The sequence below is a fragment of the Archocentrus centrarchus genome, chromosome 5 (assembly GCF_007364275.1).
Source record: "Archocentrus centrarchus isolate MPI-CPG fArcCen1 chromosome 5, fArcCen1, whole genome shotgun sequence".
NCBI classification, from domain to species: Eukaryota; Metazoa; Chordata; class Actinopteri; order Cichliformes; family Cichlidae; genus Archocentrus; species Archocentrus centrarchus.
This window is the reverse complement of record NC_044350.1, coordinates 5,355,809-5,381,932: the sequence shown is the minus strand read 5'-3', so window position 1 is coordinate 5,381,932 and position 26,124 is coordinate 5,355,809. Positions and strand designations below refer to the sequence as shown.

At 41.4% G+C, this 26,124-nt stretch overlaps 1 protein-coding gene across 1 annotated transcript in view; it reads right to left on the bottom strand.

Annotated features, from left to right (window-relative positions):
* The window catches only part of LOC115780082 (band 4.1-like protein 1), a 93,769-nt gene that overhangs the window by 21,545 nt on the left and 46,100 nt on the right, over positions 1 to 26,124 (bottom strand). Inside the window, exons 2-12 of the mRNA XM_030729050.1 lie at positions 17,692 to 17,828; positions 14,859 to 15,026; positions 9,854 to 9,958; positions 4,600 to 4,642; positions 4,300 to 4,375; positions 3,730 to 3,948; positions 3,265 to 3,352; positions 3,028 to 3,180; positions 1,779 to 1,876; positions 695 to 870; positions 263 to 492 (exon numbers count right to left, since the gene is read on the bottom strand). Of these exons, the coding sequence (XP_030584910.1) occupies positions 263 to 492; positions 695 to 870; positions 1,779 to 1,876; positions 3,028 to 3,180; positions 3,265 to 3,352; positions 3,730 to 3,948; positions 4,300 to 4,375; positions 4,600 to 4,642; positions 9,854 to 9,958; positions 14,859 to 15,026; positions 17,692 to 17,730 (1,395 nt within the window). The 5' untranslated portion in view covers positions 17,731 to 17,828. The remainder of the gene's footprint in view (positions 1 to 262; positions 493 to 694; positions 871 to 1,778; positions 1,877 to 3,027; positions 3,181 to 3,264; positions 3,353 to 3,729; positions 3,949 to 4,299; positions 4,376 to 4,599; positions 4,643 to 9,853; positions 9,959 to 14,858; positions 15,027 to 17,691; positions 17,829 to 26,124) is intronic.

The window sequence follows — 26,124 nt, the reverse complement described above, 5'->3', positions numbered from 1 at the left end:
AGAGTAAGCATGTAAGCCTGAGTGAAAGGAGAAGAGTTAGTAAATGCTAAATCCACCAAAGCTGCCACAGCGTTATGCCCCTCCTGGATAAAGCTCAGCTGGACTGAGAAGCTTGCACTGCACCTATTTACATCATCCCCCCCGCAGCCTCTGCCAACTCCCTGCACTAAAGACAGAGTTGTGGGCAAGTTAACTAAAACTATGCATTTAGACCTTCTGTCATTTGAAACTCAATAAATGTCCATCAGGAAGCCTTTACTACCATGATCTCTTTCTTCCTGCTCGGAGTGACGCTGCCGTCCTGGTCTTTGTCCTGCTCCATCTCCTGGCCATGCTCATGCTCCTTCTCCTCCTCGTCCTGCTCCAAACTGGGCTCCAGCTCCGTCTCCTGCTCGTCCCCAGAGGGGCTGTGGAGACGTCGCTGCTCACTGATGCTGCGGTGGGACAGGCCGTCGTGGTTCTCACACATGGCTGATACCGGCCGTGAGAACTCTGTTGGGCAGACAGATCAGAAGAGTTTGATATTCTGGGAAGAACACTTTATTTGCTTCCTTCCATAGATTAAGATGAGAAAACGCAGTTTAGCTTAACATACAGATTGGAGCCTCTGTTCAAAGTCAAGCTATATAAATAAAAAAATACATATTTAGACTCTCCATGAACACATCTAATGGGGCACGACGGCAGCGCTCACCTCCGTCCAAGCTCCGGGACAGCAGGTACCTCTTACTAGTTGACCGCTCAAAGTGAGGAGCAGGCCGAACTATGAGAGCACTGGCCTGCCTGGTTTGAGCCTGTGTCCTTCCACTGTATCGAAACTTTGAGCCCATCACCAAGAACCCTTTAGGGGGAGGCTCAGGGGATACCAGCCTGTAAAAACAAACTGCGATAAGCAAATGATCTCGATCGCTCGAAGGCAAAGACATTTTTTAACACTTGAATAAATAGAAGATTTTAACCAATTTTTACAAACGCAGCCCAACTTGAAATAAATGTCAGTACTCTCCATGTAGATTATGTTTTCAGCTTCAAATTCACAGATTCAACAAGATTTGCATTTGGAAAGCTGCCCGTGCATATAAATGTCTCAAATGATTTGTTCACAGACACATATATTCACACTTTGTGAGACTCTTTTCACAGCTTCTGGTCCACGAAAGGATTTTGTCCTTTAAGTGTGATTTCACACACAGCTGATCCTAAAACTCAGTGCTTCTCCATATGTTCCTATTACAATACAACAGTTGTTGACCAGCCAGAGATTGAGGCAGCAATTTTCTTCTCTTTCACCGACCCAAGCTGGCTGCCCTTCCCTGAGCCTGGGTCCACTAGCGGCCTTTTCCTGTTAAAAGGCAGTTTTTTCAGTCACCAAGTGCTTGCTCATAGGGCCTGCCCGATTGTTGAGGTTTTCTCTCCAATATTGCAGGGTCTTTCCCTTTCAATGTAAGCACCTTGAGATGACTTTTGCATGTAAACTGGCTTGACCTTTAATGTAAAACTGACTTTTCTTTTAGCATTGTATAATATATGTAATTGTAATGTGCATGCTATCACATAGTGCGCTTTATCATGCAGTCCCAGTATGTGTGAACCTCCTGCACACTTCTGTGAGGCTAAATCAGCATATAAGTTATACGTTTACTAGCAAAGCCAAGGTGGCCGTGATAGTAGCCTGAGCAACTGCACCTAATGAAGTGTACACATGGAAGTGTTTGCTTTGCTTTGATGGCCACTGAACGAAAAAAACCCTCCAACCATGAGAGGGGATCGATTCTTACCGGAAGAAGGTGTGATGCTCGATGCAGACCTTCCACAGCCTCTTGGCAGCTCTGTGGTTGGGAAGCTTAAAACCGATTGTACTTTCAAACTGCTCATACTAGGAGGGAGAGGGAACAAAGAGACAGAGAAATATGAAGAAAAGGCGAGAGCTGGGTACAGCACCAGGTGTGTTTACTCTGTTTTGCTGAAGGGCATATCAGTTTCATGGACCAAAAAAATCTATAAATATATAATATCGTATATGTGAATGAACACTGGACCCAATCAATACAAACAGTCTTTGCGGTGTGCTTGCAAAACACTACTGGCACAATGCTTAGGTTCATATATAAGCTAACATATTATTAACATTATTATGCAAACTGGACAGAAGGGAGCAGATCAGAGCTAGGAAGGATAACATCCAGTGTTGAGAGGCTGGGAGCAAATGAGTGGAAAACAATTTCATGGCTCTATATTTACACTCTTTATCCTTCTGTTCTGACTGTGGCTGCAGCTGCAGCAGCTCTGTTAAAAGACTTCTTTCTTTAGCGCTATCACAGGCTCACTGTGCGACTCTGTCACTTGACTGGGTCTCGCCCAGACAGCCTGACACTCTGAGGCTCAGCATGGAGGATAAGCTGCAGCAGCGCCCAGCACAATGAGGAGGGTCAAACTACAGACCCTAATCATGCAGCGGAGCAAAAGTAAAGGTATAAGGCAGTGTTTAGTTTGTGCTGGTAGTTTCCACACATTCGTTTCTGCTGTGGCTTTAAAACAATAAAAGAATTCTTCCTTTGTATGAGGAATAGGTTAACATTTTCTGCAACATGTTTGTTTTCTATAATATGTTCATCACTCTCAAGTTTTATGCTCAACATGTGAAGTCAGGAGACGGAGAGGAAAAAAAAAATAGTTAGGCTGGCTTCAAAAATCTCATAGACTGTATGTAAAATATGGTCACAGCTTCCAGGTATGAAAAGTGAAGCCTGTGTTCTTTCTAATGGTCAGTAGGAGTTGACTCCTGAAGTCTGATTATATAGAAGTCTACGTCCATGTCACAATGGGACTTCACTGACCAATGCGTGATGTCCTGGTGGCTAGGTCCACCTTTTATTTAAAAATGAGCCCACCCAATCTTAAATTTTCACTCTCCTCAAAATACAATAGAAAGAGATATTTCCTTGAACCAGAGCCCCATCTTCTTTGATTGTGTTCTAAACAGACTAGATGAAGTGCCCTTTTGTTGTCCTTAACCATAATGCATACCTCTCCAGGTCTTATCTTGATGTAGAAGTTGCTCCTCTTATATGAAATCTTAAGGATCTTTGGCCAGGCAAAGCGGTTGATCCTCAGCCTATCACGGTAAATCAGCAGACCATTGGCACAGACACCCAGCATTATTTCAATCCCTTCAGAATCCTGCGGCAGACACAAGCAGAAATTATTCAGGAGCAACACAGAGTGCATTGTTGAAGCCTGAAAAAGAATCCTGGAATAGCCTACCTTAGCATGATGGAGGTCTACTCCATACATGGACAATTTCTTCGCATTTTCCAAGAAGTTCATTTCAGCCTCTGCTGGAGTCATCCCCCTGGAATAAGAGCAGAATAATAACAATATGTGTACCAGACCTTCTTAAATAATAGATCCAGAATCTTGTACAGTGGGAGCAGCATTTGAATATGCTTGATATATTCACTTCTAAGTGCCTCCCATTGAGTTCCCCAAATTTAGGAGAATGTCAAAAAACAATGCCGTAGCATTGCACTGCAAATGAGAGGTGCTGTCACACTGGCAAGATTCACACCGTGTACATCTCAATGACAGATGCTATGGTAATGTGACAGCATCTATCAGCCATATGCATAATGGAGTGTTTAGATACAACTGAAAACTCCTCAGACGATCACCCTAAGACATATGTAGATACACAAAAGTTTCATTTATACAATAGAGTGTCTCCAGTACTTGTAGTTTCGATGGAGTTCCATCACCCTCTCCTCCAGCTCACGTGTCTGATTGGGAGCAAAGCGGAAATCGCTGACGTAGTCAGAGCCGTGGTCATCTTGGTCATAGTCTCCCAGCTCGGCTTGCACGGTGTAGGAGCCCAGCAGGGCGTGAGTGACGAACGAGCACGGCAGCCGACCTGACAGCATGTCATCCCTCAGCTGCAGACACAGGTAGTATCTGTCAGATGAGACGAAAGGGGAGGAAAGAAGGGAGTGTTGGCAGTCAAACAAGCCTGAGCCAATGCAAGCTCCAACAAGTATTCAGCCTAGTTAATCCATGGCAGTTAGTAGCATTCCGGGGCTAATCCTTCAAAAGGAGAGAGGGATTTGGGCTGCTTTGACACTGGGGCAAATATGCCATGAGAATTGTTACAATGCTTTTATGTAAACATACATCAATGGGAATATAAAAAAAGGAAATTATCTGCAGAGCTGACGTGTGTTAGCAATTTATCCTTTGAATAATTGTGAGGAGCATCTGAGAGCACAGCCAGAGGTAATATTGTAGAAGTGTGTGTCAGCACACTACCTGGTAATATCCTCCATGAGCTGGGTCGGGTCAGGAGGGTAGAACTTGACAGCGAAGGCAAAGTGCCATGGAGAGTCTGATAAGAGATTGCATTAAGAGCAGGAAGCTTAAATATATATATGTATATATATGTATGTAGTATAACATTAAAAAAGTGTTAATTAGAAGCCCGTTTTTGAATGTTTTTTAGCAATTTAGCTGAAATTTTGCAGTACAATCAGCAACAAAGCTAATTTTATATCTCTGCTAATTGAATTTTAAAATATTAATACACTACAGCTACTTGGAAAAGACACTCACTGCGCATCTGCTTCTTGATCTCCTTAGAGGGGTCCAACCAATTCTGAAAGACAGAAGGCAGAATTCACACAGGGTAGACTGGAAACATGGCTAATGCACACCCCAGTGTCACATTTTACTCTAATTGCCGTGTGTGTGTTCCTTATGAAAGCCTCTCCATATGGTAAACAAAGAAACTGAGCCCTCCCCCGCGGAGGCATTCAAACATGCAGAGAGCAGGCATGTTTCTTCATTGCACTGCAAATTAACTGTCAGCCAGTTACCTATCTGATCCCATAACATCTGATTGTGCCGCGAACCGGATCACCAACGGGGGCACCATTTCAGATTTGGTTGCCAGAGCATTTCACTAGCAGAGGAGTTCGTGCGGACCCACTTGTAACAGCAGCTGTAACTCATGCTGTTCAGACAGCCGTCAGACAATTTAAATATTTCCCACAAGTACTCTTACTTTGAAAAAACTACTGTGAAAAAGTATTTGCCCCCTTCCCGTTTTCTTATTTTTTGTGTATTTGTCACACTTACTGTACATGTTTCAGATCATCAAATAAATTTTAATATTTGAGAAAGATAACCCGAGTAAATACAAAATGCAGTTTTTAACAACACATCATGCCATCTGCCAGCTGAGAAACAAAGTCACTGACATCTATCACTCTGGAAAGGCTTAAAAGCCTTTTCTAAGGCTCTGGGACTCCAGCGATCCACGGTGAGAGCCATTACCCACAAATGGAGAAAACTTCCCAGGAGTGGCAATCCTACCAAAATTACTCCAAGAGCGCATCTCCGACTCATCCAGGAGTACCCAGAACAACATCTAAAGAACTGCAGGAATTCACTTGCCTCAGTTAAGGTCAGAGTTCATGATTCAAGCTCAAACTCAAACACACTCAGGTTTTACAGCAGGACAATGATCCGAAACACACCAGCAACTCCACCTCTGAATGGCTCAAACAAACAAAATGATTATCCTTGTTGGGGTCCCGTGGAATCTTCTTCTGCCCTTCCATCCACTTATTACATTTATTTATGCCTTGTTTCTACTGTTTCTATTGTTTAGATTGTTTCAGTCAACCAAAAAAAGCCTTGTAGTTTTAATTAAAACAAAGTAAAACACATACTTCAATGTAAAAATGTAGCTGAGTCCACAGGCATGTTTGCAGGGCTGTGACTTTGGCACAGCATGCTACCATGCTCACATTTGCTGCTCAGCACAATAATCAAATCATATCCCAAGTTAAGAACAGTGAAAAATTTCGCTCTGGTGATAACTTGAGATGAAAAGTACCAGAATTATTAAGGTGACAATTGCATCTATTCCAAATCTCAGGTATCCATTAGTATTTGTGGATATATTAAATTCAAAACCAACTTTAACTTTATGATGGCAAAAAAGGAAAAATCCAAGAAGGAAATTTAAGAGATTGCTCAAGTCATTCATAAGAATCACTGAAGCTTAAACCAGTCTATCGACAGTTACCAAGAAGCTTCACCAGAAATCAGAAAAGTGAACCTTATAGTGGGGCTAGAGGAAAAGACTACTTCCAAAAATCACATTAGAGAATAGAAGTTTCTTGTTTCAGTGGGTATTTATTTTGATGTAAATCTGATCCTTATGCTTACAGACATAAAAACAGGTGTTTGCTGCATGCAGCATCGTTCTGAGCTGTCCATGATGCAGAGAGGTGACAGTGATCTTCATTAACCTGAATACCACACAGAAGCTGTTTATTAGTGCAGACAGTCTTCGTGACAGCTGGTATCAGAGTGAAACCATGAAGGGCTGTGACACTACGGTGCAACCCCGTGGCCCGGACAGACAAACTGCAAACTGTATTTCTGATGGTTTGCCTCCAGTGTTAATCCTCTGCTGTTTAATCATACTGCTTAATACTCTAACGAGCCATAGGCATTTAATTGTCCCCCTGAATCTACCGTCTAGCACCTAAGGGTAACGAGTGCACAATTAGTAAGGTGCTGATTTGAGTTTCTTTGCAGAAAAGCAGAAAGAACTTTTAATCACCGAGTCAATATTTCACACTTGCTTTTTCAACTTCCCTTTATAAAGAAATCACAGAGAATAAATGTTCTCTTGGAGAGCAAAGATTAAGTTCTTCTTGCCCCAACTGAGACAGAGAAAGGGCATCTGAAATGACATTTCAATTCTCAAGCTTGTTTGGTCTACCAATCAGCACTGACCCCAGACAGTTGGCTCAAGCTGTGCCCTGATAAGCCGGTCTTTGATGAGACTGTCATATTGATCTAAGCTACAGCCGTACCTACACTCAGAGACAGGAAAATATTTGAACTTCAGGCCCGGTTACCTCTCAAGCACCCGAGTTAACCTGTCTGTGTGGTCCGAGATCATGCTCAATCCAAAGCCTCGGCCATCACGCACGCGTCGAGTCACAGCATGTGAGCTGACAGAGTGCACACAAGCCAATAATGGGGACAGAGGATATGCTCCAGATGTTAAAAGCGGCTTAGTCTTGTCATCCTTCCTATCTTTAAAAGGCCGGAGGTTCCTCTGTAGCCTGTTGTGCAATCACATACCTGCCCTCGGGGAAAATATCAATCAAAACCCCAGACCCACATCAAACGCAGAGCTCTCATGTGAGCTGACAGCTAGGACCCATCAGCTCCATGTTAATTATATGATTGAGTGATAAGTCTGGTCTGTGCACCTTACAACAAAGCAACAACAATCCGTGACTAACATATTCAGACCTTCTTTTTGAAATGTCAAAAAGGTTGGTTTGTTGACCGGAGATTAATGTTAGAGCACATTTATCAGGAGCAGAAATAATTAAACCTCAGATGATGGAATAAAGAATCAAAGAAAAAGTGATTCTGACAAAGTCAAACTAAAGTCGAGTGGATACGCACTGGAGGTGAAAAACGAGCCAGATAATGCTGTGAATCTTGAAGGTCAGTTCACAGATGACTTTCTCTGAGACATTGTTCAGAACTATAAACATTTTCATAGTCACCAGAAAATTGTTCTTTAAATTTGCTCTTGGTGAGGTTGTTTAAGCTGTACTAATTAATGTTTTTCTATTAACAAACACAGATTATGAGCACATGAGAACAAAAAATGTGCTGCTCATCATGAAAAACCCAACGATAATTATCCCCTAATTTGAAAAGTCCCCTCAGGTACCAAATGATAGACAAGTTAGCAACTATCTCGTGAACATGCAACCAAATGAAATGCTGATTATGTGTCTGATTTATGTGTATCCATATAATTGTTTTGCTATCTAAAAAGAAAAACACTGCTTTATTATAGGACATTTTAAATATATGAGTGTGCTTAGATGGTGGTGAAACTGTTAATACCTGTGATTTCTGATTATTCTTTCCTTTGGTTCATTTAAGTTTAAGTCTGCCTCAGTCACACAGGCCTAAAGACCGGTCAGCGACCCCATACTAACCACCGGTCACTAGAGAAAAATGTATATTAATCCACCAGTGAGCAAGTGATTGCTAGAACTTGCTTGGTGTCACTAGGTGAAACTGGTGGCAACGTAGTGAACGGTGCTGCATTGCAAACCTCCTTGTGATTGCTTTGGTCATTAGCAGGTCACCTGTAGTTTGTATGGAAGATGCTAACTTGTCTGCAAACACTCGCAAATAACTCACAAAGTGGTTGTGAAACTGAAGAAACAACCTATGGGCGACCACATTAATCTGCTAGCGAACAAAGCAAACACAAGGAGGTTTCCGTTGCAGCACCTTCTCTGCGACCAGTTTCACCTGGTGACGACCAGCAACCACTTACCAACCAGTCCGGAATACTCACCATTCCCAGGTACTGGAGGTTGCTGATTAGTCTCTAGGTCTGTGTAACTGAGGCCTTATATTAGTAACAATTCACAGTTTGCATGTTTTGCAAGCTGTTTATTCTGTCGCGTGCGTTCTCGCTTCCCATTCAAATTACTGCACTGAGCTAATGTATGTATATGCTTACTGTTCTCACACAAATGTTCATTTATATAGCATGATCACTAAATTGAGCATGCACCCAGGACATACTTCTACCCTTAGATGCATCAGGGGCAACATCAGGGGCTGGGAAAATGAAATCAACGCATGCCTAAAGCTGCAGTTCCCTCTTGTAGGAACGTGAAGTTGGCTCTAAAAGAGATTTAATGCCCACGAACTCCTATGCTGAAATTCATAACTTTACAACATTTCAAAACATGTTTACAGCCTGGTAAACATGCTTTGGGTTTTGGCCTCTATAGATAGTGTTCATAATGACTGGGTGGTTTTTTAGAACTCATCCATCTGGATAGAGGGCAGCTGCTGCTGTGATTGGCAGGATTTGTGACACAGGCAGCTGTAGCAGATAGCTGCCTGCAAGACTTTACCTCAGCTAATTAGACTGACTGAAATGGACCTCTCAAACCTCTTTGTGATGTTCGTGTCTTTTGGTGCATTTTTAACAGAACTTTCTCACAAGTAAGTCTTCTCGTGTGGTACCGCCTGTCCAAGAAGTTTGTGCTTCCTTTTTTTTTTTGTTGCTAAGCACTGATCAGCAGATATGTGCAGTGTATGAATGCAGTCTGCTGCAGTTTGCTAGTGTTAACTGCCGCATAGCACCTAATACATTTCTAAAGCCTAGGCAAATAAATTCACGCATGCTCAGACAACCAATACTTTTCTCATTCTGTCTCATTTCAAATGAAAAAAAAAATCACCCAATAAGACAATTTTATTAGCTAATTAACCTGTGTGACCTAAAAGTTAAAACTTGCCTTTAGCTACTGCCTGGAAAACAGCAGAAAGCCTCCCAGCTTACCCTCCACCTTGCCATAGTTATAAATGAAAAACACAGAGAAGTCGCTGAAGTCATTTTGATCTAACTTTTCTTTTTAGCTCTTCAAATTTTTCTCAGCTGTGGCACTTAGCTTCACTCCATGGAGGTTTAACTCAACCCATGAAATTGTGTCTGCCTCCCGAGCAGCTCTGGCTCGGAGAAATATTTCTATCACTAAATTTCATATATGCATCTTGCAAAGAGTAGATGGGGCATTTTCATCTCCTCTTCAGTTGTACAAGTTATTCAGATGTCTTTTGTCCAGGCCCAAACTTAACATGGACATTTCCATTTTCCATTCATCTTTGAATGATGGATAGCGCACACCCGAGAGAGCCAGCCAAAATGCTGTGAGGAATACAGATTGTTAAGTGAGCAGTGTTTATGCACTGAGATGTCCCAAGAGGTTAAAGTGGTACACAATTCACTGACCTTCTGGCTGTCTGTGTCGGCAAAGGTCAGGCCAAAGTAGTCTTTCTCCAGCAAGTTAAGGTGTTCACACACCATGTCCATCAGAGTCTGTCCTTTAGAGTGTTTCTGCAAAGACAAACATACATGAAACAGAAGTGTGGAAAACAGTTACGAGCAAAGAAAGAGAAAACATACTCTGCTATATTTTTTAACTACCATATGTTCTGTTACTGCTATGTGCCTGTTACTGCAGCAGCCAAGTTTTAATCAGAAAAGAACTGGCTCACTAACACACTGTCAGACCGGTCCATTAGACAGCTGGGTTTTTTAAGGTTCTCCGGATCTGAAGACAGTAAAATAATTCAGTCATTTGGTGTGGTGGAACAGTCAGTGTGCATCAAACACTTTACAGTGAAAACTGTAAAATGTTTGATGAACTGTGAAAAGCTGCAAAATCCTGGACTTTTCACTCTCCATTACAGAGTTTTCAGTGACAACTTAAAAAGACAGTTTTCCTAATTATAAAAAAAAAAAAAAAACTCAAATTACTAGATATCTTAGTTAGGTTGGGAGGATTATTTATCAAACGGCAGGAATATAAATATATCATCATTATCATCATACATTTTATATATGTGTGTGTGTGTGTGTGTGTGTGTGTGTGTGTGTGTGTGTGTGTGTGTGTGTGTGTGTGTGTGTGTGTGTGTGTGTGTGTGTGTGATTGACATGCAGACTTTCAGCTTTAATTCAAGCGGTTTTACAAATATTTTGCATAAACTGTTTAAGAAGTACAGCCATTTTTATCCACAGGCCCCATTTTCAGAGTTTCAAAATTAATGAGACAATTGACTGACAAGCGGTTTTATGGCCGAGTGAGGCCTGCTCCCTTTTTATTTCACAACAAATGAATAATATTTGAAGTTGACTCAAAGTGCTGTATTTGTATAGCTTTTCATTGTAATTTTAATGTCATTTTAAATATGAGGTCCAAAGTGGTGTTAGTGCGAGTGAGGGAGGCCGTCATTAGGCTGAAAAACCCAAATAAAGCTGTCAGAGAGACAGCAAAAACTTTAAAAGAATGAATTATGGAGGGCTCTGCATATTCTTGCCAAATTTTATCCCAATCCATTCTAAAATTAATGAAACATTTCACTCATGTCAACCATATGGTAATAAAAGAGTCAGGGGAGCAGTTGATGGAATGCAAAGGAAAAGTAGGATGAAAAGGAATGATGCTGAATGATTGATATTTCATTTCTATGGCTTTAACCATGTTAGTTGGCATAGATACAGTGTATAATGTTGATATCTACAAATAAGCTGCAGATATTTCATTGGGCGTGTCTACAGTATATGGAATATGAGGGGGATATAATATTAAGGGGACACGTTGTGCATGGACTTATATTCCATGGTAAATATAGCACAAGAGAAACACTTAACATTAGACTACACATTCACAGTTTCTTCCTTACATAAGCCCTGCTTTGAGAGGTGACAGGAAGACTGAGAGAGGAGTTGCCAGAGAAACAGATGCAGTTTTTTTTCCTTGTGCTATTTTCTTAATATCTCAAGGGTAGAACTTGAAAAAGTGTTTTTCCTTTTCGTCACGATGAGTGAAGGGAGGTTGGTGGAGGAACACTTGGGAAGTGCTTCTAAGCACAAGTCAGTGAGTTCCCAATAGCAGTGCTGTTTAAGTACAGCGAGCGCGCGCTGTATGCCATCAGAGGCAGCAGGCAGAATTAAATAAACAATGATTTGAGTTTTAGAGTCTTAATAAGCCATGACTGAAGTCTATGTGCTCTGCTCTGGTGCAATTAAACATTCAGTTGTAAAAAAAATAAATAAAAAATTATCTCAGTGTTGCCACCTCAATTAGACGTGGGAAAATCCAAGACACAGTCTTGGCTGTTTCATAGTAACCAGTATGCAGCAAACAATTCCACCCAAAATAGCCCCATTCAACACACTGGCCTAGCCCAGCATGACCATGTATGGTGAGAGGGGCTGGGTGAGAGAAGTGGATAAGGGTGTGGTGTGTCCTTTTCTGTCTAAGGACCGCGGGGAGGCTCAGCCATGCATACCTGACAAGAGACTCAATTAACTCGTGAGTACCGCCTCCTCCGGCAAGAGCACTTCCAAGGTATGCCCTGCCTCCTCACAACAATGTTATTACAACCTCTTGGAAATATGAGGAACATTCAGAAATGGCAGGCATGAAGTTCTACCCTTGCAATTATAGACAAGAAACAGGAGCAAGCCTGTCTATGACCTGGAAGTCCTGGACTCTCTCCAAACTAGAATTTTTACAAAACATGTGAAGGTAGGCAAATATTCCAGAAGAGCACTTAGTTTTCATAACCATAATGCAAGCTATTGTTATGGTGTGAAGAAAGCCCAAATGTTTTCACAGTCCTCAAAGAGAGGTTGGCACAAGGATAGCAATGCTTATAGATACTTCACACACTCTTGCAAATGAAAAGCCCCCTCTTCCATCATCACACCTCAAACACAAAGTTTCATGCACTTGTGGATAAGTGTCCTGAGGGCTGCCTCATAATAATATTGTTCTTCTATTTTCTCCCTGACTGCACCTGGCTTGCAATCATGTAATAAGTATATAGATTTCTTTACACCCAGTTAGTAGCCTCTGCTGGGGGCATTTTATTCAAAATGCCATGAAATCAGAATTCAAATAAAAACAAGACATTATTTATGCTTTTGTGAATATTTTGGTACAATTGGGTAGCCTTACTGTCATATCGGTGTGTGGCAGGAGCAGGATGATGAACTTAGTGTATTTTTATTGAAATGAAGATAATAAACAAATAAACTGGGCTGGGCTGAGGCCAGAACTAAACTACGGGACACAAGGGACGGAGAACAAACACAACAGATACATGGACGACGACACGACAAAGAACAGAAGAAAACTGAGGGCTTAAATACACATTAGGTAATTAGGGCAAGAGGAAACACGAGGGCACGGCAGGTGAAGCAAATGAAACTAATAACGCAGGAAGCAAAACTAAACACAAAGCACGGGGAACACAAGACTGTCAAAATAAAACAGGAAGTGACTAGACAAGGTACACGTAGACTTGACACAGGAAAACACAAGGGACTAGAATAAACTGAGGAATACAAAAGAAAACTAATAAACATAATCAGAGAAATAACTAAAACATAGCCAAGAAAACACAAAACACACAAAAGAATGACACTTACACTATTTTTAACCTAACTATTTTATATGATTATTCATTAATCTAAACACCATGCCGTTTTTGAACTTAAAAACGTGTTTTTATAGGGGAGTTCAATATGTCAGCTGTCTATAGAGAGAGCTTCAGGATTTAAGAGGCTTCGAAACAGACAGACACCTGAAGTTATTTAAACTCGATCAGTAAACAACAAAATCTGCCAGCTTGTTATTCAATTAAGTATCTTCATTTGATCTCAGCATACTACTGAACTGTCATCGGAGTTTGAAAGGGCACTCTTAGAATTGTGTACTGTTTTGCTAGAGTAGCAATGCTGTTAGTGTTAGCCACGCTGCTAACCACCTGCAGCCCGGAAATGATCTGTGATTTAAAAACAGCCGTAAACAAAACTAATGCAACCATAAGGTTAGCATGCAGAACAAGTAGGATCCATCGAGGGCCTTTTTCTGCTGGAGGTTTCTTCCTGTTAATAGGGAGTTTTAAACAAATAACATGTTCACGGATGCTCATTTCCACCCTCATCTTTGTGAAATAAGGAACGTCGGAATAGAGTATTTAAAAACGGGTAAATAGGGCAGCGAAATATTGAACTTTTAGCAATGCCTCAAAGTACTGAGCAAAGTCATTTCTTCTGCGTTCATCACTCTATGTACTGTGTTGCTGGTGGTTGCCAGGTTACGAGGAAAGCAGAAAAGTGATGCGATGTGGTGCAACTCTTGTGTCTTTGCAGCAACGCCTGCTATAATGCTATTTAGAATCCCTAAAGGGGCAAAAGTGATCTTTTGTTGGTTTCAAAAGCATGTTTACAGGATGGTATAAAAAACTATTTTATGCTATCTTAGAATATCTTATCCTATACTTCACTTCCCTCTTCAAAACAATGGATGGTTATTTTTGTAACATCTACATTTGGATACTGGTGAGGCTTAAAGGTAGGGCCACTTTGATTTATGAATTTCTAGTATTTTATTGGTCTGTTAGTAATGAACAGTTTATGGATGCAGTTTGCTGACTCAGTATCTGATCCAAAATGCTACAACTCCAGAAACCAGTGGCTACATCCGTCGTTTGTATCACTGTCTGTATAGATTGTACTGACTGTGACACAGGCCACTTTGTCTGCTAGGCTTTTGTGCACAGACAGTAGCACCAGACAGACTATTCACTTCCTGAATTTGGATGTGTATCTACACAGATTTCCTTTGAGCGCAATAAAAAGTTAAAAAGTGGCATAGCTTGAAATATTGCTGCACAGCCATCATGAAAAGATATTTCAGCAAAAAAAAGATAGGCCTGCTCTGTCTGAGGTGTATGCCGCTGCTACTCATAAACCTCCAAACTTTTGAAACTCGATGCCTTGTATTCATCTAAGGAAATGGACTTAAATCTATCTCTTCTCTCCTCACTTATGCATGCAGTTTCCCTTCTCAGCAAGAGGCAAATGCCCTATTCCACTCTGTGGTGTAATGACAACACATATCTCGCTTGGAACGAAGACTTTAAACCTTTTTTTGTGTGCGTGTGTGTGTCTCTGTGTGTATTACAGAAATGTGTAGCATGTGTAACATTTCTTTGAATTCCCCCCCTAGTGAGCTCTCAGCTTGGCACCCTCTCTTTTATTCTTTTTGCCCCTTTTATCCGCTCTGCGCAGCACTATACAATACACAAAACTGCCCACAGAGGAAAACAACAAAGGAAAAAAAAAAAAATGTTGCCTCTTTTTTTTTCAGTGGTTTGCTCGAAGCACGATAAGCCTAATTCCAAAAAACATGTTAATGCAAATTGTTCTCCGTCGGGCATACCTCGATTTCTCCTTCGAACTCAGAGGAATCCAGCAGGGTCACTTTAAAGGGGGCAGTTTTAAGCCGTTTGGAGCCTTTCTGGGGAGATTTGAGGTTCTTGTTGGGAGACGTCTTTTCAGACATGTCATCAGTTTCTCTGTGTCCATCCATATGCTTGGAATTCTGGTCCTTTACATGTAAATATGAAAAAATATAGAAAGTGAAATGACAGTTTTAGATCAGTCTTTCTCAACAACTGACTGGATATTTGAAACGGTTAAAACATTTTAAGCAGTTTCAGTAAAGCACTTTAAGATGTGACCATAATAAACTTTAGAAAATACTCTTTAATAATAGTTACACTTGATTTTACCTTTACTGGATAAGCAGCATAAAAGATACAGTGAACAGACCCCAAGCTACAGTATAGAGTTAGCTATGTGTCAAATAGATTTTTCATTTCAGGCACTATGTACAGTACAATATGTACCAAGTCCAATATTGGAACATACAGTATTATACACTATGTTGCCAAAAATATTTTCTCATCTGCCTTCACACATATGAACTTGAGTGACATCCCATTCTTAATCCATAGGGTTTAATATGATGTCTGTTGTAGCTATAGCAGTTCCATCTCTTCTTGTTGGGCTTTCCACAAGGTTTAGGAGTGTTTATGGGAATTTCTGACCATTCTTCCAGAAGCACATTTGTGAAGACAGACACTGATGTTGGACGAGAAGGCCTGGTTCACAGTCTCCACTCTAATTCATCCCAAAGGTGTTCTATTGGGTTGAGGTCAGGACTCTGTGCAGGCCAGTCAGGTTCTTCCACACCAAACTCACTCAATTACTAATATAAACAAATAACATTGAATTGCCAGATCAAGAAGTGTGATTCATCACACCAGAGAACACGTCTCCACTGCTCTAGAGTCCAGTGGCAGTGTGCTTTACACCGCTGCATCTGATGCTTTGCATTGTGCTTGGTGATGTGATGCTCAGATGCAGCTGCTCGGCCATGGAAACCCATTCCATGAAGCTCTCTCTGCACTGTTCTTGATCTAATCTGAAGGCCACATGAAGTTTGGAGGTCTGTAGTGATTGACTCTGCAGAAAGTTGGCAACCTCTGCACCTCAGCATCCAGTGACCCTGCTCTGTGATTTTATGTGGCCTACCACTTTGTGGCTGAGTTGCCACTAACAGTTGACTGTGGAATATTTAGTAGTGAGGAAATTTTACAACTGGACTTGTTGCACAGGTGGCATCCTATCACGGTACCACGCTGGAATTCACCGAGCTGAGAGCAATCCATTCTTTTACAAATGCTTGTAGAAGCAGTCTGCATGCCTAGGTGTTTGGTTTATACACCTGTGGTAGTGATTGGAACACCTGAATTCAATGATTTGGATGGCTGAGTGAATAATTTTGGCAACATAGTGTACATATCTACTTTAAATCTAAAACTTAGTTTTAGTTAGGAAAGTAATCCCTGAACAAGACAAAAGAGAAATCAGAAATGAAATCCAATCACTGCACTCTAGAAGAAGTAAAGCTGAGACAAGATAACACTTCAAAACACTGTATTCACATTATATAAAAGTCTGTTTTGAGAAGACAATGTAAACAAATTTTTCTTTCTTTCTTAAATGTTATAATATTCTCTGAACTCAGGTTGTGTGAGTACTTTAAATTAGCTTAAAAATCTATGTGAGTTACAAGCTAGTTTTAGTTTTAAATTTTAAGATTATTCTTAAATACTCATGCAGCCATTTTTGTCCACAAAAAAATCCACAAACACAAAATGTTTTTGCAAACATATAAATGTGTTTCTAAAATAGCAAGGAAACACAAGTGTTGTAATAACTTGTAATAACAAAGGCTCAGTTATATTTAGGTACACATCCTTAATTAACATCATGATTCATACCTCCATTATTAAAATACTATTAAAACTTTGTTGTGGCAAAATGGTGGCTATGAAAAAGGCCTATTAGTTAGTGGCAATATCTCAACACAGCCAGTAAATAGCTGCTGCTAGCTAACAAAAACCAACAGTCAAACTTCCTTTAGACTTATGACCAATAGATCTGACTGGACACTTCTTATAGTGTCCAGTAATGATGTTCTCTGTAAAGATTTTAAATCTCATATACCTCAAATTGCAACATGCCAACGTTAGTAGCATTTGTTAAGTTAGCAATGCTGCTTGAATAGTTTAACTCATAACCTAGTGCTGGTCCCACTACAACATCTCAGACCTTTCTATAATAGTGGATCCAATGGTCATTCTGAGGATTTGCAGAGACCACTAACCACGTGGCATTGACTTGTCTGCCACTTCAGACATGTGACAATCATGGTGACAATACAGGTTCGAGTGAATACGGCCCCAGTCACACAGGCCTACAGACTTGTCACCAAGGAAAAATGTGTATTTCCCAACCAGCTGGCACTCACTTTGGTTTAGTTTGAATAGAAGTGACAGACTTGTCTACCAACAGTAGCCAGCTACTCTTCGAGCGGCAGTGAAACTGCGAACTGCAACTCAAACCAGAAAAACAAACATGAAAAACTACAGGCAACCATGGCAATCTGCCAGCAACTAAAGCAATCAGTTGGTTTTTTTTTTGGTGCAGCACCTTCTTTACAACCATTTTCACCCAGTGAGGGCAGCAACCTCCAGGAACCACTGTCAACCACTCTAGGAATACTTAATAAGAACAGTTTCTTACTTACAATATAAAAACTAATATATCGTATTTTTCCAATTGATGGTATGTTTTCACTTCACACCACCAACTGGATATCTGTGGCATTAGCACTAGTCTATTCCCATAAGATCCAAGCTGACCTGTTTAGCTACTTTACTGTCAGAGGCTGAGTCCTGCATGTCTGCTGCTGCCCCCTGCTGAGCGGGAAGACTCCTTGCCTGCTTTCTTCACCCCGACTCAAGGCCTTCCTCTGTCGCTTCAGCAAAATAGCGCCAACCTGTTAAGAGACAGGAACATTGTAAATATATAATACCAGCTGAACTGTGTTGAGCTACTGTTTCAAAATGTTTTACCAACGTCATGAATGCGTGCCCTTTAAAACAAGGGAAAATTGCAAAAAAGTGAACAATTCCTTAATGGCACATTTATTGCAAGTTCTAAAAGCTGTACTTTCTTTGTAAAACACCACTTCCAAAGACATAATTCACACTGCCATCAAGGGCCTTTACTTTAACTATAAAAGCCCTCACTGGGCCAGATAGTGATCATCTATTTAAGCAAGGCAAGTTCTGACATTAAGATGAAGAATACCACAAAAAGTAAATGAGGTTATGAGTGCTACAGTGAGTACTTTCTTCAACTACAAGCTGTTAGACACACAAACAACAGCAGGCGATTACTCATCCATCAGCAGGTATGCCTGCAACGCTTCAATCGCTGTGATTTGAGTGCATACGTGTGCAAAAGTTATTGCATCCAATAGTCCATTATTTATCAAATGAAGACAATATGCTACAGAAATAAATCAATGGCACAAAGATGCAAACGGTACAAAGCAGATGCTTTGTTTCAAGTTATGTAGGTTTCTAATGTATCATCAGTGATTAAAGTTAATTGTCAGCTTTCCCGGAAATCTGCTGGAGCTTGTTGTCTTTAGTTGCAGGGTATAGGTGTGGGTGGATAGAACAATAACCGCAACTGCGGTGACAGAACAGAGCAGCCAGTTATGTCAGTTTGCAGAGGTGTGTACTGTTAGCCCGTTTAAACAGAGGCCCATTAGATACACACTTAAGGGTGATACCGCAGTGCACAAATGCAACAGATGCATTGTTGAATTTCTGCTCTTTCAGGCTAATGTCGTAGCATGTTCAGAGCGGGTCATCTGCTGATCGGAAGCATTCATAAGCATGATGCTGCACACTAAAGTGCATCTGATGCGTCAGTCAGTGTGTGTGTGTGTGTGCATAATAGCTAGAAAAAGTGCTTATATGAATGTGTGTGGCTGTATCAATTTTATTCAATTAGTGACTAAAGCAGTCAAATAAATTAGTTTAATTACAATATTTCCTTTTGAAACGTAGTGCAGTAAACAAATAAAGCATTGTACAAAATTAAAATACAACTACATTAAAAAACTATAGTTGTATTTTACCAGAGCTTAGTTTAGTTTAGCTTAGATTAGCTTATGTGTGCATTAGGAGTGGAGACGTCTGAGCAACAGTCTTATTTCTAAACCTCACTAAACAACACGCAGTACTTGCAGGTTAAATTTGTACAAAAGCAGAAGTTTTCCAGGGTTTGTGCTGCGTCATTTCTTGCCTTAGTAACATTTTGGAGTCTGGAGTGGTAAATAGTGAGCTTTAAAAAATACTTGTAACTGGAACCTTGCTGCCTGTTTCTCTCTGTTTGTGCGCATCTCAGTTTTCCTGGCTGACTTGAAAGAGGCATTCCTAAAACATTCCTAAAATGAGTGTTCAAGCTCCCCTGTAACAGTCACAATATGTGCAGAAACATATAACATTGCCTCATATAAAAATGACTAATGCAGAGGGGAAATGAAGGATTTCTGTGCAGTATTTTGTAGAGTGTATCCAATCAGGAAGCTTTATTTATTTATTCATTCTCCATGCCTTGGCACCATATTAAATATTTTCAGTTTTAAGCGAAGCTTTTTGTGACTAAGATTTTGTTAGGAGTGCTTAGAAAAACCGGCGCGAGCGACATATTTTGTTCACATTGTAGATTTTTTTGTGTGTAATAATTTATCTCCTCTTGTTTCACGGCTGCAGCTCTATGTTTAACGTCTTCAAAGCCCACGTGGGCCGGATGCATTTATGTGTGAGATGCGAAAATAAAAATTACAAAATTACTGCACTGCCTTGTCGTCTTATTAAAAGGGAACTGACAACTCTGCCTGCCAACAATGAATTTCTCACTGTATGACTGCTGAACATTAATGGATTTAAGTATGAGGCTTCTGAAGCCGTAGAACATTTTGCTGCATGTGGCACAGATACACAGGAGAAATACGCCCTGCTTGGGCTTTTATTTTTGTTTTTTAACTGGTGTGAAAAATAAAGAAGCTGATCATTATTTTTGCAGTCTTGGGGAGATTTTTTTTTTTAAACCACTTAGAATAGATTTTCCACCAGATGAAAAAGATACTCCTGACCGAAGAACATGTTCTTCCTTAACCTTTTATCAAAAGAAGGCAAGGCGCATAATGTGTGAGCATATCTCCAATGGGATCTGTTCAGCTAAGCATTTAGGAAAAAAGCTGTGTATTAAAAGTCCTCCGAATGACTATGCTGTATATAATCTATACTGTATGTGACCCAGGAGGTCTCTATGCCCCACAAGTAGCAAATCACATCAAAATAATGCACCTGAGGATTGTAGGCAATCACAGCCAACACATCCAAGGCGGCACAACCGGTTCACACTGGTTCAGAGGACAGATATTCCCCTCCCGACTCCAAACCAGAGAAGGTCTTGACATACATGCACATGGTTAAAGGAGTGTGAAACCCTCCTCTCACTACTCCTCCTCCTCTCACTCCACCTCCTCTTCTGCAGTTCTATCACAACTGCCCCATTACTTACAATCACAGTGAATTTACAGAAATGAATTCACTTCCTCGGGGACAAAAGTGAAGCGTGGCCTGGTATGTCCGCTCGGGGCCTCATTTCCTCCTCGCTGTCTGATCCAGCTGGGCACTGAGCTATAAGGTGCCAAATCAATTTTCTGTCACTACTGAATTGTGGGTATGACTGCCAAGTAAACTTCCCCCGACTGAAGAGGTAAAAGTCAGGTATCGCATTCTGATGGAGGAGGAAGCAAACACTCAGCAGCCGCGTGTCTTTCTCTTTCTCGGTCCAATTCAGTCAAGCTGAAAATAACGAGCCTCTCCCCTGTGGGCTTTACAGGTGCGTGCTTTCCCATTCTGCCCAAGAGAAACAGAAGCTGACGTCCCCCCTCACTTAGCATCCATCTGCGCTACATGACACAGTGCATTCAACTACAGCCGTTTCAGTGAATATATCTGTCTCCGTTCTGTTGTGCTCACAGCAACAAATTACCTGAAAACAGCTCCAGTCTAACAGTGTCTGTTCACCGCTGTGGACATTTTTCACTTCCACTTCAAACCATATTAGCAAGCACACAGCCAAGCGTGACACGTTTTATAACGATAATCAAATCGGTAGTTGCTGTTGCTTTGAAGGGAAGTCTTCGATTCACACCAACCGATAATGAAAAAGCCCATCAAGGATGCACATTCAAGCAAGCACACGTAACAGAGAATATAAATCACATGATCTAGTGCGGCTCTGCGCTAAATGGGGTCTCTTATTGAGACATCTCTTGAAATCAGATTAATTACCAAATTAATGCAGATTGATGTCATAGAGTGAGGCAGTCAAGCTGTGCAAAAGCATTAATTTCCTGTAACAGACTATTACCCACAATGGCCTCGATCGACACACTCGCTGAGACCTCTGCAGAGGAGAAGAAAGAATATGAGAGTGCAGAATGTACTGCATGTTTCCTTTGTTGTACACTGTGTGCAGTTTACTGACAAGGTCTGTCTTTGATATCTGCCATCAGTAATAATAATTCATTACAGGGAAAAGCGTATTGTCTCCTCGGAGGGTTATGACACACTCCTTTTCCCTAACAAGTGCAGCCTTTCCCCTTGTTTCTTCTGCCGCTTTCTCTTCACTCTCATCAGAGCTGAGCTTTCATCTAAGCTGGCCAAGTGGAGGGAAAATGAGAGAGGGAGCGTGCGTGTCTGTGGAAGACTACTGGCTCGGCTCCGAGATGCAGTTGCCATGGTAACGGTACAGAGTACCTCTTTTTTTCTTTCACACCCGTTCTCCTCTCTTTCTCTCCAAAGAGGAGCGACAGAGAAACAGAAAGACCGAGCGAACAAGGAGGGAAAGATGAGAGGCCAATAGATGAGGCGGCTAGGATGATGGGGCGGAGGGGTGGGGGGTGGGGGGAATCAAGGATAAACGGAAAAGATAAGAAATGACAAGAGGCAGGAAATAAGCTGATGTGGCATCGCAACTCAAAGGAAATGTCAAGCAGCCTTCCCTCTGGTTTTGCATCAGACGAGCTGCACACAGGGACTGACGTGGAGGCTGCAGGCCACCGCTTGCTAACCTCCTTCTACTGTGTGCTGCACCAGCAAACACAAGCAGCTCCTCATCTGAGCAATGAGAACCCCATGCTCATCACTATTTGGCCAGCACACAGCTATAATCCTATTGCACAAGCCATGCCTCTGCTACAGTACGTGATCTTAATCAAATTCACCATTAGCAATGCTTACGAGTAATCACAAAGTGCACGGCAGTCATTGGAAAACACAAAAAGTGAAGAGGGTAGCTGCTGCAGTGGGCCATATGCTGGCCGCGGGATAAATGAAGCCAGAGTGAAAGTCCTAAGAGTACTGCTGTTTGATGATGAAGCAACAGCGGTGATATGTGGTATATAATAGAGATAAAAGAGATGTCTTGGGTTACTGGTACACACAGCCTTAGCTCAGAGCTAATGTTCAAATACAGTAAAAACAAGCAGAAGAACCTACTGTGTGTTCTGAACATTCTGGTATTCTGCACATCAAAGCCATGTGACTCATATTCATTTTCACAATGGACATTTTGACTTCTACAGCACTGCACTGTGCAATTGTTTGCAGAAGTAATACACATGCCATACCCAAGGCATTTAACTGTGAGCGTTACCCACAATGCAATACTATCACAATACATCGCCAATGATAATGACAGTGTCACTGTGAAGTAATTCTGTGACATTAAATAACTGCAACCATCCACAATACACCACAATATATGTGCACCTAAAGAAGAAAACATACTCACAAGAGGACTGACAAGCATGAATTATATATTTATTCCCTCATAGTGCTGTCAGTGTCTGTGTACTGTCATAACTATTTTATTTTAACACTGTTTCAATATTTAGCTCTGATTTGATTTTCACCTTCTTCACTGCAGCTTGGTTCATTTCTATTTTGGTTACCCTCATTTGTGAAGTAGCCACTCAGTCTAATTGGAGGAGGAACTGATTTAGAGTGAATGCACGTTTTCATGAAAATATCAATATTTGCAGCTAATGTGATGATAAATTCATAAAAAACTCCTCGGAGTTTAAAATGGTGGTGAGTAACTAGTGCACTAAATGGTAAAAAGGAAGCGGATTTAGGCACAGTTTCAATCATTGTGGATCAATCACTGTCTATAACATAAGCAAAAGTGTTAAAATGATGTGTACTGTAGCTGTTTTTTATGAGATGGCAGAGGTAAGAAGTCACAAGCCTCGAGTCATAGTTACCCTGCATGCATTCAGAATAATCAGTTCAGTCTTTTGTTCAGTCATTCATTCATTTTGTTTCAGTCAAATGTCCAACACAAAGCTAACACACCAGTGATGACAAAAATTGCAGTTCCTGGGGAGCTACTTGAGGCTGGCTCCAAAAAGCAATTCTGTCCCCATACACCCCCCATACAGAAATGCCAAGCTTCCACTCAAACTGACACAATCACAGCCTGTGAAATTCGGAGAGCAGTGGTCGTAGGCTGCCTGTGCCTGAGCCTGGATCTGCCATACCTCTCTTCCTGTTAAAATGGAGTTCTTCCTTCCCAGTGTCACCAAGTACATGCTTGCTTATAGTGACTGGTGTGATTGCTGGGGATCTCCCTCTAATTTTATAGGGTCTTCACCTTATGGCGACCTCTGGTTGGCAGGTGCTGCAACCCTGGGAGTTGTCCATAACTGTCTGCTAGACCACACCTCAGCTAATACAAACTGTTCAGCATCATTACGGTCCTAAGGGAATAATCAGGGGAACTGAAAATTTAAGCTTTAAAATGCAGCACCTTTCCCCAAGTACACATTTTTGTAATACTGGATTCACATTACACATTTTTTTGCTGAGTTAAAAGATAAAATGTGGTCTATGCATTTTCTACCCACATTCTAAGGTCACTGGGCATCTGCTGCTGCGCTGGGCAATAGGCTACCTCATCAAGTTGTCAGCAACTCAGGCTCTTCCTTCCAGAAACCAGCAGTGCTACTGCTGGCATGTAGCACTGATCCGAGGCGCACAGCTATGTGTCAGGGGCAGTTCATACAGTCACTCCGACAGAAGGAAGAGGGGCTCAAGGACGCTGCTCTAATTCACTCTAATGATATTCTTTCCCTAAGCAACAATGCCCGCCTGTGCACCTCTTATAGTTGGAGTGCCCTCTCATTACTCCGTGCAGTTTCCTAGGTAATCATGTTCCAAAGTACGATGACAGATCTGGCCTCAACAGAAAGACAGAACAACAACAGCATGAAGCTCCGCATTCCTACAGCGTCTGGATTCAACAGGAATATTACTTCTCCTTCCTCTCACCAGACTAGATATCTGAATCTAGATATGAGCTCACTATGAGATAAACATCAGCACACAAAGTTGCAGAGAGCAGAATTACTGAGAGGGCCAGAATTGGGGTTAGAATAAATGGCTGCAGAGACATCCTTCTGTCACAGTGTATCTAACGGGAGCTAACCTTTCTCATGCTGGGCTGGAGACTACTGGAGCATGCATGCGGACCTTACCTCTGACGGATCTGTCTCTCTGGGTGCCCAGAAGCTGCTCGCAGCGGGGACTACGAATGCAAAGTTTTTTTTCCTCCCTTTGTACTTCTTCCCTCATGTCCCACTCTCACAGCTGACACTATGATAAATAAGCAAAAGCTATGCAACTAAAGTGAACCATAGCAGGCTGGGAGCATGCTAATGAGAGTTTAAAACAGGGAAATGAGGGCATGGGCGTGGGAACACACGAGCGGTTGAAGAGGCATCATCACAAACCTCGAGGGCAGGGAGACACATGGTGGCAAGACGAAGCTTGTTGGATTGTCGGAGCGCTGTCGAAGCTGTGCAAAATTCTGAAAGCCGCAAGTATGACACTCTGATCTGTGCTTCTTTAAGGGTAAAAGCCCTTAATGCTGTTTTTTTTAAGATATTTCCTCGGGTCTCCTGAGAGTGTCAGGCAACAATAGTCGAAGTCGCTTCCAAAAGAAGTCCTCCAGCAGTGTTTGTTTCTTCACACCGCCCACTTTGTGTGTGAATATGTTATTCTAAGGCTAAAGCTCAAATTCTGTTCATCACAAATAAATTATTTAAGGCTGTCAGGTGCTAATAATGAGAAGAAGTGCAGTTTCTTCCAATTTTGTCCCATCAGATGCACAAAATATGTGCAGCCCAGGAATTAAATGCAGCCCTTTTAGATGTGAGGATATGTGTCTCCGTGCTTTATCAGTTTATGTCAGAAAAAGGCGTTGTCACATTGTCAAAGGCCATATGTGTAATTGTCTCAGCAGGAAGCCTCCAATGTGCTCCAGTTAATGAGAGACTGTCACAATGGTTGCACTTCCCAAACCAGATTCTCAACCACTGTAATCTCTGAACGGGAACATTATTTCCTGTTGCTAAGAATCACAATTGCAGCTGTTGGGTTTTTTTTGGCTGTTGGAGAACTGCTGATGACAACGAAGAACAAACAGGTCGGTGCAGTCTGGAGCGTCACTTTAAACACTTGAAACTCTGCTCGCAAGCATTTCACTGTTTAATGCTGAAGGGTTAAAGGCAGCTCGAGCACAAACAAGGATAAACCCTGCTAAGATTCTGACAGCATTAATGCATCAGTTGTTAGCTTTGCAGTTTACATCAGTTTTTAAGTTTAAGTCTGTACCACAAGATACTCGTGCAACCTACTCACCGGATTCCCAAACACGCTGCTTCTTGTGCTGTTCATTGAAGACACGCTCCATTGTGCCGTGTTTTCCAGTCACGCTCCCAATAAAGCTATCTCTGCCAACAATTTCAAACCACATTCGTCTGATGGCCCAAACTACTTGAAGTTTTTCCCCTGCACAGCACACAAACTTAGTCAATCACTTTGAAGAAATACACAAACGCACATCCTCCCACACACCGACACTCTCACTTTCTCTTTGATTCGCCCTTTCTACAATGAGACTGTTATTTTTCTTATGTATTACATTCATATTTATATGGCTTTTCATTTCTTTTTAGAAGCCTCTAGTTGTCCTTGTCTCTAAATCCTTTACAATAACTTGTCATAATATATTTCTATGTAGAAAATTTGTTGTTTGTGCAATCATTTAGACAGCAGATGATGATTGCGGGAGCATTTGTTAACAATACAAGCCTCTATTTTTGGAGGCCATTTCAGAGATACACATAGATGCAATGA